This window comes from Gambusia affinis, linkage group LG15 (genome assembly GCF_019740435.1).
Source record: "Gambusia affinis linkage group LG15, SWU_Gaff_1.0, whole genome shotgun sequence".
In the NCBI taxonomy this organism is placed as follows: Eukaryota; Metazoa; Chordata; class Actinopteri; order Cyprinodontiformes; family Poeciliidae; genus Gambusia; species Gambusia affinis.
Genome location: NC_057882.1, coordinates 25,242,801 through 25,265,444, shown reverse-complemented (window position 1 = coordinate 25,265,444; position 22,644 = coordinate 25,242,801). Strand labels below are relative to the sequence as shown.

Below are 22,644 nucleotides of genomic sequence, written 5' to 3'. Positions count from 1 at the left end.
CAGCATGCAGCTACCCACCTTCCATAAAAACATTCTTCCTATGCCCACGCTAACATCCTGAAACTCCTACACACAACCATTACATTCCTACTCCCACAGTCCTCTCGTCGGCCCCTTTACCTCAATTAGTCTCTCAAACATGTGAGCCAGCGGCAGGAAGGAGATGAGGCAATCGTCTTGATTTGGAAAAATGACTGTCTGCAGGACACACAAGGAAGGAAGGAAGCGCTTAGATGATTTTCCTATGATATTCCCAAGAAATCTCAAGTAAAAAAAAAAGGATTTTTTTAAAATGAAAATGATTCACCTGTATTTAACAAACACACTTTGGACTCATTAGACTGAACTGGCACCAAAGGAATGAGGAAAGAGAATAACTCACATCTGTGACTTTAAGGAATCCTGCAAAATCTGCCACCACGTTTCCATGGGTGAGCATAACTCCCTTGGGGTTACCTGAGGAAGAAAGCACATGGTATAAGAGAACAATAAGCTATTCAAAGAAATTCACTGGAGTTTTATCCAAATTTGGTGTCAGAAAACACTTTAAAGGAATCTGAATTTATAATATTTGATAGCAGCACAATGTGTAGTGGCCACCAGCCAAAAATGATATGAGGTAAAACGTTTCTGAGCCATTCAGGTGGATGACAGTCATTCCAAAGAAGTGGGAACTTAACACTGACTTTGTTTTTCTGGGACTTTCTGGGCCCGGTTTCAGGTGTTGAACTTTTATGATATCATACTGCAGAGTGTAATGAAACTGAATAAATGTGACACTTTAACTATGTTGAGACGAATTATTGCAGCAGGAGAAATGATCGGTGAGCTTAATACTGTGCAAATTATTGAAAGTTTTCATCCACAATACATAAAATCTAAAAGCTACCGTCAAATTTTCATAACATCAATGTAGCTTCATTTGGATAGATCAGCTCAGAAACAGCCTGAAGACATGCGTTGGTGCAACCATGTTTCCATTGACATCACCTACAGGTTAAAGCAGCTGGCTATCGCTCACTTGATTACATTCATTTCACCATTTCCTCCTCATTCTGTTTCTGGGGGAATTTATTTCAGGAGCTTGAAATAAATTCAAGCTCCTGAATTTATTTCAGGAGCATGCATTTCTTTGTGGCATGCAAAGAAATGCATGCCACACTTTTAAGATTTTATACAGAAATGTAACCAACATGTATTATCTTCTTTTCACTTCACAGTTAAGTGACACATTTAAATTCGAGTCCAAAAATGCCACAAACTTTCTTCCTGACATTTTTACAAACCCTTAAAGAAAAATTTGCTCCTAATTCAGTAATACCACATTTCATCTCCTGACTCACATTCGAGAAAGCAGAGAGTTTTAAATGAATGGTTTCCCTTTCCTAAAGCTGTGCCCTGCAGCTGTAACCACTCGCAATATCCTGCAAAGAAGAGAGGCGATGTCGCAACACAGCCGGAAAGCATTTGTGAGAAACGCTGGATGATGTCTGGAAAACAAAACTTAAGGCAGATGCAGTTTTATGCCGTTACCAGTAGGTGGCGACGTTTACAACAGAGGAAGCTTGCGGAGGTCAAAGTCTGTTGTAAACCGATACCACTGGGTCCTCAAATAACCTCTTTGTTGGCTTGAGCGGGAGGTGCTGCTGCGGGCCAAGACTTCCCTAAAAAGCAGCAGCGCTTTTTTCTCACATGATTTTCCCGCCATCTGACATGATAACACATGTAGGTGGTCGATCCAGAGTCAAGGTTTTATTTAAAAAGGGAGAGCAAATCGTGCAGTCATTACTATCTCATTCTGCTGCTCTGAACAAGTTGGGTTTACAGTAAATGCCAGTGTTACAGTTACCATATGATGTAGGGGATTCTCTTCTCTTTAAATCTTATTATTTTGTCATTATTTCAGAGTTCTGTTGCTGGGTCTGCTGACAAGTAAAAGCACAAAAAATGGCAATATTTGAGTCAGTGTTCCGGTTTCTCAAAGCCCCTGAGGGCACAGGAAACCCCCACTTAAGATACCAGATACGAACAACAAAAACTTAATTTAACAGACGCCACATAAATGATTCATAAACTGCATGTGTTCACGCAAATAAGCGCTTTTCTCTTCTGTCATTTATTTCTGCACACAGCCTGTTGTACATGCACTTTTCAGTAAGTGGCAAAGTGTCAACAAGTAGAAAACACAGGGCAGCTGGTTCATCTTCCTCCTCTCTGTCCAATGCAACACCAGTCATAAGCTTACTAACATATTACCTGCTCTTTTTATTACAAATGTTAATATTTCTGTTCTGATTCAAGAATACAATACAATGTTTTTGTGTATTTTATTTGGATTTCAGATGACACTCACACACAGTATGTCAAATTGTGAAGCAGAAGGTAAATGCTTATTTCAAAAAATATTGTTCAAATTCAATTCAAAATTTAAAAATACTTCATTGATCCCAAAGGAAACTTAAAAGTTGTCATTCATTAGATCTAATTCTAGAATGGCCCAGTCAAAGTCCAGATCTAAATCAAACTAATTCATTTTCAGAGACATTTTCTCTTCTGAGCTTCAGCTATTTTGTGAAAAGAAAAACAAAATAGTTTACTTGGTTAAACTTTTAAAAAATTGCAAATAAACACAAAGGCACCCAGAAGAAAGAAACGTAAGTGATCAGGAATCGATTAGAGCCAATAAGCTAATTTAATTATTTAAGCACAAACATTTGCAGACACTTTTTGGGCACTTTCATGTTTCTACAGCTTGTTTTATCTTCCAGCTTGTAACTTTTCTGTCTCCCCTACTAAATAGATAAACTTGACTAAAAGTTGCATTTTGCACAGATTTTTATATCTAGTCAGTAGGGGTGACAGTTTGGTGGCGTTGTACGTATTTACTTATTTTGTTAATTAACCTGTCACTTTAAAATAGCAACAATTATATAGAGAAAAATAGTCCTGGGATAGCAAAGAAAAGGCATACAACATATGCTGCACCAAATATCACCTGTTGTTCCACTGGTGAAACACACGATGGACAGATCATCAGGGGCCGGCGGCTGTTGAGATAAAAAAACAATAAAACGTTCTCTATTTTCCATTTTTTTGTAAACTATACTGTTAGAAGAGCATTCAGGCTTCGTGGTCAAGATTGATAAAAAATTATAAAAAAACACACAGGATGTATTGCTTTTCCTTTATCTCATTTTAAAACATTTTAAAACTGTAGAGGCACAGGTGGTTAACGCTCGGTATTAACCGCTCATTGTTCGCTTGTCAACACAACCTGGCTGTGCAGGTGTACCAGCTGTCAAAACAGACGTGTGCAACAACTTTCCATCAGTACTACCTAAAGGAGATCATATAGGACAATGTAAAATAAAATATTATACAACTCGCTCAAAGTTAGATTTTTCCTTTTTCTCCAAGAAAACCAACATGTATACAAAATATATAAGATGGGTTAGATGGGTTAGGTTTAGCAGCTCTTTCAATTTGTACTTACTATAGGTGTTCTGTGGTGCTCCCTGCCCAGAGCCTGTTGGAAAGAATAAATAAATAAAAACGGTTACTCAAAACAAAAAAAGTAACATACATTTATACAATAAAACAAAAAAACATTGCTTTGGAGTAGTTTTCTCTAATGGCTTCACAGCAGTTTTATAAGTGAGAGAAAATATTCTATAACTTGGATATACTTTATTATCTTCTAATAGGTTAGTAGGTATGAGGAATACATTTGTGGGTAAATTGTCAGCAAACATGCAGGCCTCCTTTGTGTAAGCATTTTTGATGAAGTTGAAGCCTGATTGTTACCTGAACATATGGTTTTCTAGGGTTTTCCTTACAAAAACATGAAAATGCGATTTGAGTCAAACATGTAAATGTTCTGACTCCATCCAGTCCGACCTGTCTCTGAACCAATTTTAGCTCTTAGGAATGAACAGAGCTGACAAAGTCCCATAAACACGCAACCATGACAACGCATCTGTTGACTCGGTCGGTGCTGAAAACATAAGAGGCCTGCATTCATCAGATTCTGTAGCGCAATGGTGCTGATAAACCATTCAAAGCAGACGCTTATCCTGCTTATTCAAGTCCAACAGCAGAAAATCTTAACATCTGATTGTTTTGTCTGCCTCTCTTGGCATGTTTCTTTGTCTCTGTGCTTTCTAAAGACTTTTGACTGTAACTCGACTATAAAAGGTACGATCTAGCTGCAGGCATTATTGTGGGAAGGCATCCAAAGGTTTACTCGGCCTGCGATGTTTAATGACAGACTGAAAACATCAGGGCTTCTTAAAGCTACATATGCTCAGACGCTTTGCCGTTAATTTAGCTGATTACAAACATTATCCCTTTTAAAATGAGCAGTTTGTTAAGCTTTTTGGTGACCTTAAAATGCTGCACTCTTTCAACAGGAAAAACAACTCATTACATTAGACTAGACTCAGTGATGTGAATCAACTGAATATAAATAAAGTGACTTGGATTTAAGCTGAATTAATTGAGACATTTTAATTCAAAACATAGACAAGAGAATATTCTGACATTCTCTGAAAAGAGTGATTAAAAACTTAAGAAAACCACTTATTCTTCCAAGCTGAAATGTGTAGAAAGTAAAAAAGGTTAAGGCGCCTGGCCATAAAAAACTTGCACATTTTGGATTTTTTGTTTTGTTTTGTGGTGTAGCTTCTGAGATTTGATCTTTGTCAAAAAAAATAATGTTTTGACCTTTGTACTGAGACATTATGAAGAGTTAATATATTACCTGTAGTACAGTAAATCAAGGCACATTTCAGTACCAGAGAATTCAAAGTGCTTTACATGAAAATATAAACCAGCAAACAAGAAACAAACATTACGTTTTCTCAAATGTCACCATAAAACAGTAATAAAGACTAAAATTGATTCTATGTTCCAGGCATTAATCAAAGGCAACTTTAAGGAAATGGTTTTTAGCCTCAAGCTGATGTAATTCAGGGTTTCAGCATTTCTCAGTTTTCTGGAAGTTTGTTCCAGATTAGTGGAGCATAAAACCTGAATCCTCCCAACTTGTTTGATTCTAACTGGGGATGCAAAGTAGACTTAAACCATGAGGCCTGGGATGTCTGGAAGGTTGATACAACTGAGTCTTTAATTCAGTGATTTATAAACTACCAGCAGTAGTTTAAAGTCCGTTCTGTAGAACTGGGTGATGTGCTCTAGCTTCCTGGTTTTAGTGAGAACGCCAGCAGCAGCATTCTGGATCAGCTGCAGCTGGAGGATAGATTTTTTTTGGCAAATCAGTGAAGTATTTACTAAAATTGATAAATAGATAAACATCAAGTATCACTAAACCACCAGAGGATTCTGTTTTTAGAAGAGGGGTAAATCAAACACTGATCATTTTCTATGTGGGTTGAATCTCCCTGTAAGAACCTAAAATGTTCTAATTATCATTGCAGAGCCTCAGTTTAGAGCTACTTCCTGTTTATCATACCTCGACTTCCTGCAGAGCCTGCACATGGACACCACAGGCTTTGCCACGAGTCTCGAGCTCAGAGTCAAAGGCGTCCATCAGAATGATTCTTTGCAGCTTTGGTGTTGCCTTTCGCTCCACGTTGGCCAACAGAACCTGAGCTTTTTCGACTTTGTCGCAGATTACCATGGAGATATCAGCTACAACGAAACAAGCACACAAGTGCAAACAAAGCCTTGTGTGAATTTAACCAAATGAGAAACAAAAAAGGACAAGAAATACACGCATAATTGGTTGGTAATTGATCAGGAGTGTAATGCTAGAAAGTTTTAGCATAGGAGCTCAATGCTTCTGCTTTTACATTTGAGAAACACTACAAAACCTTTTTTTTTAAGTATAAATCATCAATCTCCCTGCTTCCATCTTTGTTTACAGTTTATGATCATCTTTAAGTCGAAGCATCCCAATCAAGACAACAATGGACTTAAATGGACATAAACTTGGAAGTCACTAGTAAACGTAAGGTTTTTTTCTGCATTGTTAATCTGCTAGAATAAAGTTGCATAATATGTCAAATTTCTATCGTTCCAATATCAGTATGTGCAGTATCTCAATTGAAAAGTGTCGATGATAATATATTTCAGCAGATTATGGCTTCACCTGATGTATATCTATAGCAATGATGTTGTAAAAACTCTGGGTTGTGAGGATACTGCTTCACAGAAAAAAGTGACAGGAACGTGGTGGTAACTGTGTTCATGTTGTGGTGTGTTTTCATTGGGCATGTAGTGAGTGTAAAGGAAAATCAGCTGATTTAAGTTGCATGACTTTAACAGTAAAAATCTTTATCAGCTGCTAAACTGATTTAAATCTGACTTATAATAAATATTACAAGAGTCATAAGTCAATTCTGTTAGAAAAATATGGGATTTTTTGCTACATTCTTTGATCATATCAGATTTTATCTTATCAAATGAACAAGTTATTCAGTCTTTTGTGATTTAAAGCTTATGGCCTGGTAGGTTTTATGTGTAATGGCTGCAGTGGTGTGTAAATGTCTCTTCAGTGTAAATCCTGCTTTGGTTTCAGTTGGTGTCTCAAAATCTGAGCCTATATTGTATCTGTGAGATTCCCATGACGTTATTTCATTCACCATCTGATGAGGAAATAGCAGAATTTGATACCTAAAAGCTCAGCAGGTTCAGCACCAATGCTAGTGTGTTTCCATGACTGACAGGTGTGTGTTGTTACCAGTGTTAATGATGAACCGTATAGCGTCTGCTCCAAGCGTGTCGTACAGGGGAACCACCACCATGGAGTAGGTGTAACAAGCCAGCTCTGAGATGATCCACTGAAAGCAAACATTTACAGTTAAACTCAAACAAACCAAAGGAGATTCTTCACAAAAAATATAAAAAATAAAAATATAGAGGAGTATTCACCTCGGGTCTGTTCTGTGCAAACACCCCAATGAACTGGTTGGGGTTGGGTTGGCAGCCCTGGTGCAGAAGGCCTGAGCCCAGATGTTCGGCTCGGGCAGAAACCTGAAAAGTGACGGATTATATCGTCTTTATTAACTGCTATTTAATATGGTGGTACTCAGCAAGGTTTAGTCTGTTATGTAAAAAAAATAGACTGTCCTAAAGTAACCATGACTTTGAAACTCGGGGAAAAAGGCTTACAAAATTAGATCAGACATGTCACTGTTCGACATAACCCCACAAGCTATTTTCCATCTTGACTTGATTACTTAATGATTCCATTACAGAGCGGCTTCTTCCTAAACGTGAGCGCAGGCAAGTCTGGATTTGTTTTGCTGCTCTGGGAATTTCTGGGAAAGAAAATATATTTCCACCCACCATACTCCTATGAAACATGATGTCACAGATGAATGCTGGAGGTGGCGTAATTCTTATGTTCACTGTAGATTTCTACCTACTTTCTCTAAGTCAAATTTCCCTCAAGTCATCATTATGTACATTTTGCCAACTTCAAAAACATGAGATAATCTGTTGAGGGTATTTAACAGAATGCTGAAAGTTTTCAGCTCTGCTTTGGCCTAAACACAAATCATGTGGGATACTTACAGCAGTCAGAAAAAAAATTAAACCAGACCAATTTTAACTTTTGAAATTGAGGAAACTTTCATGATCACATGTGAAATTCCCTGTAATACGAGTCCCTTACTTCACAAAGGCAATACAGAAAAATCAACTGCTGCTAAATAAAGAAAAAGAATCTACAGACTATTTAAATCTCTACAGACTATTTAAATCTTTCAAATAAATTGGGAATAAAAAATAAATCATATTTCTTTTCCAGCTGCAGAGATTGACTCAAATAAAACTTTTTTTTTTTTCCCCACCAGGGGGTCTTTTGTGGGCTCTAGTGTCCCTTATTCAACAGTAGGCTGACAGGAAGGGGGTAAGGAGAGGGGGGAAGACATGCGGCAAATGTCGTCGGGTCTGGGAATCGAACCCGCGACGGCCACGTCGAGGACTGAAGGCCTCCAAACGTGGGGCGCGCTACCCTCTACGCCACCGGAGCACACCCCGACTCAAATAAAACTCTGGTTGAAAAGAAAGACAAAAAGTACTTCTTTAAAACAGACAAATATCCTGCTTAACAGTAGCAGTAAGTGCCAACAAGTACAAAACAAAGGGCAGCTGGTCAAAAGGACACACACACACACACACACACACACACACGCATATATATATATATATATATATATATATATATATATATATATGTAAATATATATATATATATATATATATATATATATATATATATATATATATATATATATATATATATATGTACATATATGCAAAGTGAAAAAGTTTCTGCTACTACAATAAATGCAGAGACTATTTTAAGGCTTTTAAATGTGTAATTTATTGGGGTTGTCAATGAATGTGGAAGAAACTTTGTGGCACCTTTTCAAACCTTTTGTTTTGCATATTTCAGCACAAAATGGAAGAAAAAATGTGTTGGCAGGTTCTGCTTCCTCAGACTGCAGCCAGGCGGCTGCAGACGTGATATATATTTTTATCAGAACTAAAATATTTTATGTAGGTGAAGTCTGCAGCAGCTGAAACAAAGCCAAGAACTGAACTCTCCTCTCACCACTAGCATCACTGAGGCTTTACAGCAACATTCATAGAGTGAAACCAGTAAAACCAGGTACTAATCTGGTTACTAAGTCATTAGTAACTCACTTGGCTTAATCACACCTGAAACATGTTTGGCCTCAATTTAAGAATCCTGACAGTCACACCAGATAATTCCCCCTGACTAAGCTACACATGACTTTCACAACTACTTGATAACCCAGTTTATAGCCCATCAGACAGTCTGAACATATTTTAAATAGTTTAATACCGTCAATAAAAATGATCTACTGAAGGCAGTTGTAGAATTGTTCACCTCTTTGTAGGACATCCATTTGTAGGGCTGGTTTGGGAGTCGAGAGCCCAGGCAGGGTCCATCGCCTGAGGAATAAACACAAATATTAAATATTTTTTTATTCCACTGTGACAGCAGCCAAGTGGCCGAACAGTAATTATTAGTTTTTATTTACTGTTTATTTTTAATTCCTAAACAGATAGTTGATCAAGGGAAATTTTAGGTTTGCATTTTCACCATAACCTTTATCATTTCTTATTAGCCTGACTCTGTGGAGTGCACATATTGAGTTAACTTAACTAGAAAACTCTACACTTTGAAATTTGATAAAAATGTGTCTCAGCTGCAGCAGTTCTCTTTAAACAGCACAACCACCCACCTGGCTCATACCACTCTGACTGGGAATTTGCCTTTTATTATTGTTTAGTTTTATTTCTACCTTAGGCAGATGGCTCTGAACTGTTCTTTTATAAGTTTGCTATTACCACCATTCTGACCAGTGTTTGTTTGTCAGTTTAGTTTTTGTTAGTTGGTATTAATCTTTTTGTATCAACCTGATCAGACATAAGTTTTCCTCGTGTCTTGTTTGCCAGGTCAGCTTGTGCTTGAGTTTCTTGTGTTATAACAAGAGTTAAAGTTTGTTGTGTTGACTTCTGTTTTGGGACCAACTTATTATTTAAACATTTTGTAAATAAATGTAAATGTTTTTTAAACTTGTCTCTCCCTGACATCCACTTTTAGATGTTCAAAATGCACATTTCCAGGTGCTGGAATTACTGAGCTATATATGAATGTAAATAAATAAAATGTAGCAAACGAATATTTAGATGTTCTTTGCATTGCCTGTTTTTGTAATTTTTATGTAGGCCAAACATCTCCAGCAAACCTCATCCATCTCTTTCAGAAGATAAAACACTATTTTTGGTGAATTAGTGTTTTCTTTTTGCGCCTGCAGAGAGGTAAAGTCGATTTTCACCATTAAAATTTCTGACTCACACTGCCCAAGATCTGGTGACATTGGAAATTAATGATAAAAATCACTTGTTTAATGGCTAATCTGTTTTATTTTCCCTCGACCTTCACCAAACGACGTCAGTTTAATTCACTTTATGGCAAAATAAAAAAGACAGAAACATAAATGCTCTGCTGTTTACATCACTGAATAAGAAGAAGGGTTTCTGTGTGGATAAGAAGAGTACCCAGACTTCAGCTTTCATCACACCCACCGGATATATGCAGGCCTCTCTGAAAGACCTCATACATGGTCCTGGCGTCGTCATGGTAATGAGTTAGCAACCTGGTCGGGTCGCCCATCATGGATCTTCGACCTCCATCTTCATGCTGACAGAAAGAGAGAGAGAAGCAGAAAAACACATAAAAGTAAACTTAGATCCTCTTTAAGTTTATTGATGTCTTCATCTTTCTGATATTATCAGAAATCTGTGTGACACCCAGAGTCATACTGCTGACACATCTTTATTCGCTTTGAGACTTCATTCTCATGAGGAACAATAGAAAAAAAATCTTATGTTTAAATGACTCATTCAGATTGATAAAACTGCAGAGGATGGAAGGTTATGAAACTTCCAACCGTCCTTAAACTCATCATCTGCCCCATGTCGGCCTGTTACTCTGTGGCATGTTGCTGCTTCAAACACCTTAACAAAAGGAACTAGAAAAACACTTGGAAGCCACAGGTGAGGTTGACAGTTTTTGCCATCAGGGTGAAATTCTGCCAGTGAGAGGTCTGTGGTGTGTCGGTGGAAGAACAGATGCTGGGTGAAGGTGTTGGTTTTGGTGAACCAAGAGTGGGTGGAATTATTTCAATCGGCATAAAACAAGTCAGCCCAGGTATGTGGGTTTACAGAGAAAGGTAATAGCACTACCAGTTTGCAACATAACAGTGAAACATTTTTGTGATAAAAGTCAGGAGTAGAAAAACTAGGAAATGTTAATTGATTAAAAAAATGAATCATATTAAACGAACTCTGGCGCTGAGATTAATCACTAAGCCTAACTTTGTAAGCTTGAAATATAAATGTGCAGTTTTGGTTCTTCCAGGAATGGTTCTCTATGCTAGCCTTCTGTGCCACTTCAAACAATTAAAATACCAGAAATGATGGGTTTTTATATCCAGGAAGTTTTAAAGGAAGCCATTTTGTTTTAAACATTAATTTTAAAATGTTTCTCTCCATTGATTTCTTAGGAAATTTGTGCGATGAGGCAACAGTTGCTTGTCCTTGTCCAGACAAGCAACTGACATAAAACTTTGTTTGTTGTCCATAATGAGCTGCTGTGACCCAGCTAACCCTCTGTGTTATGTCATATTAACGCACTCAAATTTTCTGATTAATCGCCTCCATTAGAGAGTTAACATTGACACCTCTAGTTTAAAAATTACTTATATGTTTCATTCCAAGCCCATTTCCTTAATAATGTTCTGGACCTCTTGAATCTGTTTAATTTCTATTCCACATTTGTGGGATCTCTCACCGGCACTTCCTCGGACTGGTGAAGGAGGCTACAGGGAGGTTTGATGGGTCGAGGCCGGGTGGCAAACCAGTACGCCAACACAGCTGTCAGGGCACCAATGCCCACCAAGGTGGAGGTCGGCAGGGAGCGAAAGAACTGGCTCAGGTCGTCCATCTCTGGTATCCTCAGGCCACTCATCATGTCCTGGACCTGCATCTTCTCCATTAGGGTGGAACTCAATTCTGCAGAGGAATCAGAGATTTTAAACACTGCTTGTAATAATAAACTGCTTCTGAAGCTTAGATTGCATCATTTTGATAATGTTTTGCTTGTGCAGCAGAAAAACCAAGCATGAGGCTTCTTACACATTATGTGTATTTCTTTGAAGCCATGAAAAAAGAAGAAATAGAAGTAGACAAGGCATTAAAACACAAAACCACTGAAACAAGCACAAAATAAATAATAAACGTGACAAATTGTTCCTACTCCTGAATGCCAAATACATGTTTCTTTCAATGTTCATCTCGGCATAAAGACTACAAAAAATATGCAAAAGTTGATTTGTTTTAACTGTCTGTAGAATAAAAAAATATTTAATGTTTTTTTATGTTAGGTTCAAATCTAAAAGTTTAAAAATGATTTTCAAATTAATACAGTTTATTATATTGCATCAGTTGACAGTAAATGTCATCTTAAGGCACGTCACATAAAATCTAATTTATATAGAGAAATGGGGCAACAGTAGAAAAAATAAAGTATTCAATAAATTTTGACAGTCTGATGTTTTGAGCTGTCAGTAATAATCAAAGTAAGAATTTGTTATTCTCATAGCTTTAAGAAATTCCTTTGTAACCAATATTTTACTTCAGATCTTAGAAATACGTTAAATTACAAGTTATTTTATGAGGTATAATAAAGTTAAGTGAAAGTCAAAGTTTATTTTGGTTGCATGTTTACAGCAACCAAAATATCACGGGTAGATGATCAAACAGAATAAAAGAAAATAATTTAATAAAAAAATCAAATCGATTATAAAATTGGCAGAAAATATAAAAAACAAAAAACAAAAAAAAACAATACTATGAATGAAAATCTAGACATAATTTCAGCTGCAGCAATTCTCCAAAAACTCAAATCAATTAAGTACTAATTTCCCTCCACTTCACCTTTCTTGTTATTACTTGTAAAAAAAAAAAAGAAAAGCACAGACAAAGAAATCTATTTGAAAGCACTGAAACTTAATATTGACCAGGAAGTGGTAGTTCCTTACTGTTTGGGCGATATTTAACATTCTCCCAACTGATTTTCAGCAAACGACAATCATGACAAAGTTAAATGTCCACCTGCTGGTTGATTACGCTACGCAATCATCAGACGTAACTCCACCAACGAGCTCCGACATAACTTTTCACAAGCAGAAATACGGTCACGAAAAGGACAGCCTCAGATGGCTACAGCAGACCTTGGTCGTAAATATTTCTCAAAGAAAAATTACAGGAAAAACGTTTCCCGGTCACGTCACAAATGACAGAAAAATATACCTACCGGCCATAAGCACACCTTCAGAGCTCATTTTCGGAAATTATTAAAATTATTAACCCAACTCCAGAAAAAGGAATTAAGACGGGATTTTTCAGATATTCTGGATGAATTAAGCCTCGACTCGATTTCACAACAGCAGTTGCCATGGCGATTTATTCTGTATCTATTCCAGAGCAGGCTAACAGCCAGGCTAAGCTAGTCCTGGGGCCAATGTGTTTTACCAATGATTCCGTTTTCTTATCTCTCTTTTGGTCTTTTTAAACCAGCCTGCATTAACAAATCGTTGATTATTTTGGCATTAAAGTCTAATTATTATTTTAACATTACGATGGTAGCCTATTATCAATTTCATAATCATCTAGGCGTTACTTGACTGTGTTTCTGAATACTACTGTTGTTTTAAGTTTTATTGTATTGAAGGGATTCAATGAAGGATGGAAATTTACTAATGAATTTTTAGGTTTGTAATGGCAATAAATCCTCAAAATAATATTAAAAATGTATTTGCAAATTAAAATAACTAGTTATAGAAAGCACAGTTTAAGTCGCACAATGTTTAGAAGGTGTACTTATTACATCAGAAACATAACTTGTGCCTCTATCAAGGCAGCTAATAAAATACATTTTATAATTACATCTAGTCGTTGAGCTGCTTTTGCACTAACAATTAAACAGGAAAGTGTCCTCTCAAAATAAAAATGTCACACCTCAGACAGGAAGTAAGATAGGTGAGGCTCTTCTTAAAGTCATCTGTGTAAGATGTGTAACTTTTTTTTATTTAAAAAAAAAAGTTCTTATAAAACGATCTGTGAAGGGCTCAGCCTATTGATTGAGGGTCAATAAATTTGTCCAATCACCCAACCTTATTCCGTACCAGTTTGAGTTAAACACACACACGGTTTCAAACACATTTTCAGACATTGTGTTAAATTAATTCACTAAAATCAGACTTTTGTGCCAACAGCTCATGGTTGCAAAAAAGGGGTCTTCCCACAGATTTCTAATTTGACTGTATAAAACAACTCAAGAGTAGTACAGTAATATCTACAGCTACAATTCTTATTGTTCAGTTTCTACCACATACACATGTAAAGAAAAATACACACACTGCAACATGCATAATTTAGCCAAAGGGGAGTCAGTTTCCAACAATGACTAGACGGTTTCCTTCCATCCCCTTGAAATGAGTCAGAGATAATATCACCTGATCACTCATGCATCGCTAAGGAAATAGTACAGCCAATCAGTCACTTCCTCTTTCACTCCAACACACAGAAAGCCACACCAAATCACTTGTCTTCAAACTTTACAGATAAATAACATAAAAATATCCAAAGCTATGTAAGCACTGGCTGGCTTCCTCTTTCACATATTTGGCAAAAGGCTACTTTTATTTTTTACAACTACTACTTATAAGGCGGGGGTGGGCACTCCTGGTCCTGGAGGGCCGGTCTCCTGTAACTTTTAGATGTATCTTTACTTCAACACACCCAAGTCAAATAATGAGGTCATCAGCAGGAATCTGGAGAACCTGACTGAACTTGGGAGGTGATTCAGCTGTTGGATTCAGGTGTGCTGGACCAGGGAGACTCTAAGAGTTGCAGGACACCGGCCCTCCAGGACCAGGAGTTCCCACCTCTGATATAAGGGAAGCTGAATCATAACACATTTTGCTGGATGATAAATAGTCCAAAACGTTATTGTGACAAACGATAATATTGTTGTATGAGAACATTTTCAAGCATTACAATGGTAACGTAATTATGATCAAATATCAATAAGGTTTAAATTCCAATGAACGTTTAACACTGGAACTGAAAGACATTTTAAATATCCAAATAAACAGACAAAACAACAAATAAAATGAATTCTGATGTCTCTATAAACAACATTTTCCTTTAAAAAAAGTTTAGATGAGACCAAAGTCTTCAGTCACCAGACTGAAGACTTTTTTATCCAGTTTTTGGTAGAAAGAGAGAAAATTAAAAAAACAATAACTCAGGCAAATGGAAATTGCTGAACACATTTTAATTTATCATGAAATTTATTGATTTATTGCTTATTGCAACACACCTAATAATTTTGATGGCATTTTAAAAATTTTAAGATCCTTTTGACCAAACAGTTGCAAAGTCTAAATACATATACTTGCTAAATTTGTACAAAGTTCTGCCGACTATTGCATGATGATCCTAATAAATATTGAGAAACATCACTTCTGTGATTTATCACCATCTGAAATGTCTTCTTTACAGAAATGCCAGTGATAACAGTGTCATAAATCAGAAAAAAACATATTTTTTAAACAAGAATAGAGCGAGCTTTCTTCTATGTTACTAAATACACAGAACGTGGTACCGGACTAACATTATGTTGTATGTTGTAGCAATAACTCCTCATGTTTTCTCTTCAGGTGTTCAGCTGTAGATTCCTCAAATTTAATTTACCTAACACACACACAGCATGCGTCCGTTTAATTCAGTTGAGTCTGTGTTGTGACAGAAAACACGAGTGCCTGGAAAACCACATCAACCCTCTAATATGTCTGACAACAGATTCATAAACACCAGACGCATGTTTACCATAACAGCACTGCTGGGCAGAAATTCCTTCCATATTTGTCGTTAATGTTTCTATGCATTAATGTAAAAGTAATAGCAATTAAGAATTAAGAGTCAGGAATGGGTTTTTTTCAACTTCTTTTCCTTTCTTAAGTATGTAAACTTCACAAAGTTTGCTGATATGTGTAAGGATAGAGACGAAGCCATGTGACAGATTTTATTCTGGTTAAATAATGTACTGTTCTGATCAATATACAAAGCGTCCCGGTGTTTACAGCTGGAGTGTGTCCCACAAAATGTCACAAGAAGCCAAAATCTGGCACAGTTTCAAGAGTTTGGAATACTGAGTGAAGTAAAACATTTTAGATGAGGACGTTGTATTGCAGCCTGAAGATCTAAAATGTCTAAACATTGTTTAAAGTTCAATCCTTTAAATAAAATATCAACTATGCTACAAACCAAAATTGAGCCAGTAGCTTTAAGTCCAGTAAGTTGGCTACAAAGTGTGAAAATATGCATAAAAACATGAGCTAGTCCTTTAAAATGTTGTTTTTATACCCTTCTTAAACTAAATATTATGTACTATAAGGTGAATTAAATTTATAAAGTTATAGTTTTATGTGATAAATGTAATTTTTTTAAAGCTGTAGCTAAATTCTCACACTTTATCAACAGAATACTTCTAAAATAACAATAAAACTAAAGGAATAATTCTTATTCCATTCATAAGTATGGATTTATTGTTTTATTATTATTTTGTTAGATTTTTTTGAAAATTCATTTCTGCACTCTCGGAATTAACCGAGATTAGCACAGAAAAATTAAGAATCAATATTGAGGATAGGTCTTGTCAAAATTGTCAATAAATATAGAAATAAATAAATGGCTTGATAAAGTAATGTGCCAAATATTGTGTCCAAAAAATGAAGAATAAGAATGTTCCCAACTTATTTGGTTGTCCAGTGGAAAATAAATTAATATCCTTCAACAGTACCATTATTTAGTTTCCTATTTATTACATTATTTTTTGTTTCTAATTAATGGTTTTTTAATTTATTATCGCATTTAATTTTTTTCCCTAATTTTTCATCCATCCATCTTATTTATTAATTTCTTAATTTTTAATGGGAATAGTCAACCTAATGGGCAAACACTTTTAAATTTGAGAGTGAAAATGTTTCAGCTTATCTTACCAAATAAACAACTCGGCTAAATCTGCGTTACAAAGCTTGTAAGATGTAGATTATTTATTTGAGGTAAACGAGGATTGGACGGTGGAGTGGCGTGTCTGAGGAGAAAAGCTGATGAAGAGAAATGGACCTGCTCTAAATATAGACAGACTCTATAACCCACTGACACCACTGTGCAGATAGCCGGAAAAAAATAGTGCGGGTGATTACAAAAGCATCCTTGCACCCAAATACAAACCCTTTCAAATACTTCATCTCAAACTGGACACAGTGAGGAGGACTTATCCACAAGACATCAGACATCCACTTTTTAAAATGGGAAATCTGACTGACTGCCACCAATCTCTGCTTTTCATTCTTTGGACACCCAAAAACTTTACCTGTCTAAACAAGTCACAAAATCTGATGTAAAGCCCACAGTGTGGACATAAATCTACAAATAATCCAGAACAGACATCCCAATGCTCCACATATTCCTACCTGGAATCAGCCTGACAACAGAAGGAGACACACAGCCAATCCAGACCTCTAACTGGCCCTCATTATTTCTGCTTTCCCTCCATTCTTTTATTCTCTACTGTTGACTGGACATACATGCCAACTGCACTGAGGCAGGAAGAAAATAATATTTATATGTTTGTTCCCATTAGGAGAATGCGGGTAGAGAGATGGAGCTTACATCAACGTTAACAAAAATTAAGTAAAATAAAGGTGCGGCTTTTAAAGCCATCTGGAATAGATATTGTGAGAATTATCCATTCTGAATCCGGTTTCAAAAATGTTTCTGGTCTCCCAAGATGCCAAATCTGTGTTGCACAGCCAAACGATAAAAACTTTTGCAGATATAACTAAAACACACTGATGAAATAATCACGGATACAAACTATTAACCCAGGTTCTACTGAAACAACAACAAGCATAATCCCTGGATTTATCTTGTTGATAAATCTGTTGAGAAACTGATGAAAAATTTTCCAGATATAAATGTTCGTGGATCTGAGTCAGCAAACAGGACTACAGTTCCTCCTTGTCCAACACTACATGGCCATCTGACACAGCAATCATTATGATATATACCTAACAGCAGCAGATACTCATTAATAAACTATTTAAAAAGTAAATATTAACATTTATCCAGAGTAGCATTAGCATTACGCTAACCAGACCAACGTTCGTGACTAATTATCAGCAAAGTATAAATCATAGCGGCTGATGAACAGAAAAACAATTAAAAAAGATCAGAAACATATGAAAACGAAAACTAATAAAACACGCCGAGGAACAGAAGCTTACCGAATATCTTTAAAATCCTCTGCATTGTTATTCAGGGTGGATTCACGGTCTTAACTTTCCCTCCACTTCCGTCGACGCCATCGAACTACGATATCACCATAGCAACCCGGTGCTTTACGTCATCTGCCTTAGCGCCCCGATGACATTAAACTTCGCTTCTGCGGCGCTATGATAGTTAATTGGTTGAGACTACATCTATTTTGACACAACCAAAGTGCCAATGTCTCTTATAATAACACATACGTGTTGAATGTAATGACGACCCAGATGCAGGTAACATACACTCAAAAAGAACTCAGATGAAGGAACAAAAAAAACTTTGACTATAAACAGAGTGATGATACAACAATGCAGGAATTTAGGGAATAAAATTAAACATATTCACCACAGATCAGGAAGAAGCTGGAAATGACCAAGGACAACTGAAGATCTCATGAGGAAACTGAATCCTGCAAGGATCAGAGGCTAAAGCCCACCAGAAGTTACAGCAGAGATACAAATCATAAAAGGATACAATTATAACATCTCAATCTCTGAAACAGAAAACATGAAGAGACAAGATAAAAATTGATGTACCAACCAAATGTACAGGATGCCTTTAATCAGGAGATGTAATTAATCTGAATAAACAAAGTAGTTTCTTCAAACACCTGAAAGCCATTTTTGTCCAGCAGTAACCTCAATAAAGCACCCTAGTGACACACACACATCCAAATAAATACATCCACACGCAGGGTTTGAAACCCGTCCCTGCTGCCCTCCCTCTGCAACGACTGTTGCTTCAGCTGGAGGGACAAAGTAACAGCAGGCCTGCAGAATCCCCATCAGTGACATCAATGACCTCCATAAGGAGAAGAACTTTAAGACCTTGCTTTCTTAAAAAAAAAAAAAAGTTAAATACTATATTCCTGAGACCTGGCTTTGCTTTCATTGTGACCCCATATGAAAAACCCTAAAGTTTGCTGAGAGCCATTGCATCTCTGGAAGTGTGGCGAGGCGCTCCACTCATTAATTAAGCGAACTATAACCTGGATAGTGCCATTTATTTATAGCCCCTTCTCTTCCTGCACTCATATTCTTGTGTGGCTGAAAAGCTTCTTTCTCCGTTGACTTTGGCTATTGAGAGTCAGTGAGACTTGACAAGCTGTCACTGCTATCTACCGGAAATTAGTTTAGAACAAACGTACACACTCTTCACAAACACTGATGTTAAATTAACCTGAGAAAATTGAAAACTGATGGAATATCCTTCATATAATATAACAGCAACGCTTTTATTAACATGGGACTTAAAAAAAATATGCAAACAGAGAAGTCTGACTGAACTTGTCCTAATCAATTTAACAGGAAGGCAAGTATGTTCACCTGTTCTAATGCAGATGGACATGCTTAAGTCCCAGGGTGTCCAAAGTGAGGTCCAGGGGCCATTTACGGCCCTCTGAATGATTCTGGTTGGCCCTTGATCACAGTTCATGCAGTTCATGCAGATTTAAAATGGATGTTGGGGTGATGTTTTACTTAAAATGGAAAATATAAGGTGCAACACAAAGTATTCATCCAGGATTTTACTTTTAATTTCATTTATTAGTAATAGGGACCAAAACATTCAGAGGCTTCAATTAAAATGCAGGCTTATGAGCACCTATTTAGTAAACTTGTCAAAATAAATATTCTGCTCTTAAAAAAACAAAAACAAAAAAAAATTAAGATGAAAAATTTAGTATATGATTTGCAGTTTGCAGTTTGTTGCATGAAGAGGAGATGCAACAAACTAACAGTCAGGCTTTTGTGATTATTAACTTTACTCCCCATAAAACTGGGGTTTATAGAATATTAGGAAGTAGAAAGAAGTTCTGCAGTTTTCCACACAGCAAACATAAGGAGGAAGGTGTTTTGGTCAGATGAGAGCACAATGTACGTTTCTGGCCTTCATGTGGCAGAAATGGACACTGCACATCCCTCCTTCCTTATAAAATAATGGTGGTGGCAGTATTATGCTGTGTAAACTTTTCTTCCACAGAGACGAGAAAGCTGGTTATTGTTATCAATCAATCAATCAATCAAATTCTATTTGTATAGCACATTTCAGCATCAAGGCATTTCAAAGTGCTTTACACAGAAACACAATGCAACATAGAATCAATAATCAAAAAGTTCCATCAGTAAATTTGTAATTGATCACGTTTCAAATACAATCCTAAACAGGTTGGTTTTTAGTCGAGTTTTCATCCATAAAAGGTTTACCTGTTACACTTCTACTGTGTTACATGGAACAAAATACCTATTGCTATTTTTATTCCCACTCAAATTGAAATTTAATTGAAAGACAAATAACTTAGACTACAAACGCAGCAAAACTGCAAAGAATAATGTCTTTGCTTATGAGGCAATTTTTATGATGCAAAAATTGCATTATAATCAAACTTCTACATCTCATCTACTCAGACGTTGTGTGGACATTTTACACCCACACAGATGCATAGGCAAATGGAGAGATAAGCAGAGAAATACACCTTTTTGCTACAGATGGGATTTAAATTTCACAAAACGGGAAAAAGTAAGCAAAGTGAAGTAACAGGAGACTTCTTGCATTACTTTGTGTTGCTCAATATCAAATGTTTAAATATAGAAAATGATTCAGGAAGTTATCATCTTCAACACTAAATAAACCAGAATTAGGACATAAACGTTCTTGAAACATGCGGCCAGCTAGCAAAAAACATGGGGTTCATTTTAAATGAACAACAGTGGAAAATGGTTTTGGTTGGCCAACTTTAAAATTTAATGATAAATGGACTGTCAATAAAGCAAGATGCCAGATTTATTTAATAAATCGTGAATGATATTGGGTAGATGTCCAGAGATCGACATCAACATTTCCAGTCAGGAGGAAGTTTGGCTGAAAAACCGAACAGATGTGGCCTTTAAACACAAACATTTTGCACACATGCTGTGGACGAAGAGCTGAGTAAACAAAAATAAACATTTGACCTTTCCATACATACATGTGGCTACAGGAGTGGATTTAAAATGTAGAAAAATACAGCTGCCAAAAATCTGAATCAAGCTATGAAAATTAACAAATTCAGCCACCGTTAATTTAGGATAAAACAAATGGTAGAAAATGATGGGTTTGTTTTCAAAGAGGATAGAAATCTTCATATAGAATGACTCGCATGCTGTGCTGTTCATTTTTATAACATAAAGTGTTGCTGTAGTACAGTCTAAACCCAGAGCACCAGAAACTGATGCTAAAAATAAGAAGTTCAGCTATTTTTACATCCACTCTTTTTTTTTTTTGATTTGACTTAGCAAACTTTCTAGCACCATAACTCCATCAGAAGTTTCACAATGGTTCAGCGCTGGTGAACGGGTCAGACACACTTCTTACGGTGAATCAGGCTTAGAGGGAAGGGAAGTTGACTTCTCGTTCTTAAGTCCCGCCCCATCGCCTCATCCGAGATCCATCACCAATGATTACAGTCCAGTGTGGGGAGATTATAGCCTATTAGCACAAAGGCAGATGACCAGTAGTAACCTCACCGCTGTTCTCGATTTATACATTATTCATCTTAAAGAACTGGCTCAGCTTTCTCCTTTAAAATGCAATTCATCCTTGATTTCACCTGTAGCGTTGTCTCAGGGTGCAATACCTGCTCTGTCACCATTTACGTTTGCTGCAATACTGATCTCCACTTGTTCCTGTCAATCTCCATGAAGGTCAGTCACTAACATCCAGATACCCCCCCCACACACACACACACACACATATCCTTCTGCTTCATCGATGCAGCACAGCTGGTGACTCCCATCATCCCATGTGCAGTGAAATAATAAAACAATGGCACAACAAACAGAAAATTAAGCAGCAGCAGGAATTTCTAAATAAGGAAAACAAGCAAAAGTAGAAAAGATGACAAGGAAATAAGATTTCTAGACACTTTAAAGAGGCTGTGGTCTAAGCAGCAGGACTTACAGAGGTGTCCAGGAGCCGCTGTGTGCCTGGTAAGAGCGTGTGTGTGTGTGTGTGTGTGTGGAAGTGCATAAATGTGTGTGATGTCTCAAAGGGAAACAGGCGGACATTGCATCATGCTCTGCAGACTGGTGATTACCTGCGAATCTGAACCAGTTAGATTAAGCTGAGGCAAGCAAGAGGAGGGAAGTGAAGGAGCGCTTCGGATCAGCTTGGCCCTCGCTGGCTTCCGTATCACACCACTCTGAGCTCGACAGACGCTGCATACTCTTGCCACACCCCTCCCTCCTCTTGCCTCCCTCCTCTCACCACTCTCTCCATCTCTGACATTGAATACAGGCTCACCTTCTCCCTCACTACGTGAAAATGATACACAGCCATATGTTAGGTTGCACATAGTGACAAAGAACTAGCATGCAAATAAAACCCTCCTGTCCAAACTACAGCTGCACATTCAAACAAAGGGCAGAGACTCAGATCAGGGGGAGGTGGTTCTCTTTTTCATTTGACTGCCAAATCAGAACAAAGGACACCTTTAAAATCTTAAATCTGAAAGTTCCATGTAATTTGAATGTATCTCTAATTTTTATGTCATTTTGATGAACAATTAAATCACAATGGGGAAACAAAACACTTCTTTTGTTATGTTAAATTGTAAATAAATTTTTAAAGGAATAATTTTTACACTTTTTTCTTAGGCTTGTGACTTGTTTTTATTTTTAATCTCTTCCATCAACTCACTAGAGAAAAATT

The 22,644-nt window shown here is 36.8% G+C and overlaps 1 protein-coding gene across 3 annotated transcripts in view; it reads right to left on the bottom strand.

Moving 5' to 3' along the window:
* The window catches only part of acsl6 (acyl-CoA synthetase long chain family member 6), a 36,490-nt gene that overhangs the window by 10,225 nt on the left and 3,621 nt on the right, over positions 1 to 22,644 (bottom strand). Inside the window, exons 1-11 of one of the 3 annotated variants that reach the window (XM_044140365.1) lie at positions 17,919 to 18,020; positions 11,354 to 11,574; positions 10,087 to 10,201; positions 8,882 to 8,946; positions 6,892 to 6,993; positions 6,701 to 6,800; positions 5,471 to 5,649; positions 3,494 to 3,526; positions 2,996 to 3,047; positions 383 to 456; positions 121 to 198 (exon numbers count right to left, since the gene is read on the bottom strand). In XM_044140365.1, the coding sequence (XP_043996300.1) occupies positions 121 to 198; positions 383 to 456; positions 2,996 to 3,047; positions 3,494 to 3,526; positions 5,471 to 5,649; positions 6,701 to 6,800; positions 6,892 to 6,993; positions 8,882 to 8,946; positions 10,087 to 10,201; positions 11,354 to 11,574; positions 17,919 to 17,943 (1,044 nt within the window). In that variant the 5' untranslated portion in view covers positions 17,944 to 18,020. Of the gene's footprint in view, positions 1 to 120; positions 199 to 382; positions 457 to 2,995; positions 3,048 to 3,493; positions 3,527 to 5,470; positions 5,650 to 6,700; positions 6,801 to 6,891; positions 6,994 to 8,881; positions 8,947 to 10,086; positions 10,202 to 11,353; positions 11,575 to 12,877; positions 13,008 to 17,918; positions 18,021 to 22,644 lie in introns of those variants that run through there. The other 2 variants (XM_044140364.1, XM_044140363.1) reach the window with 2 other exon arrangements.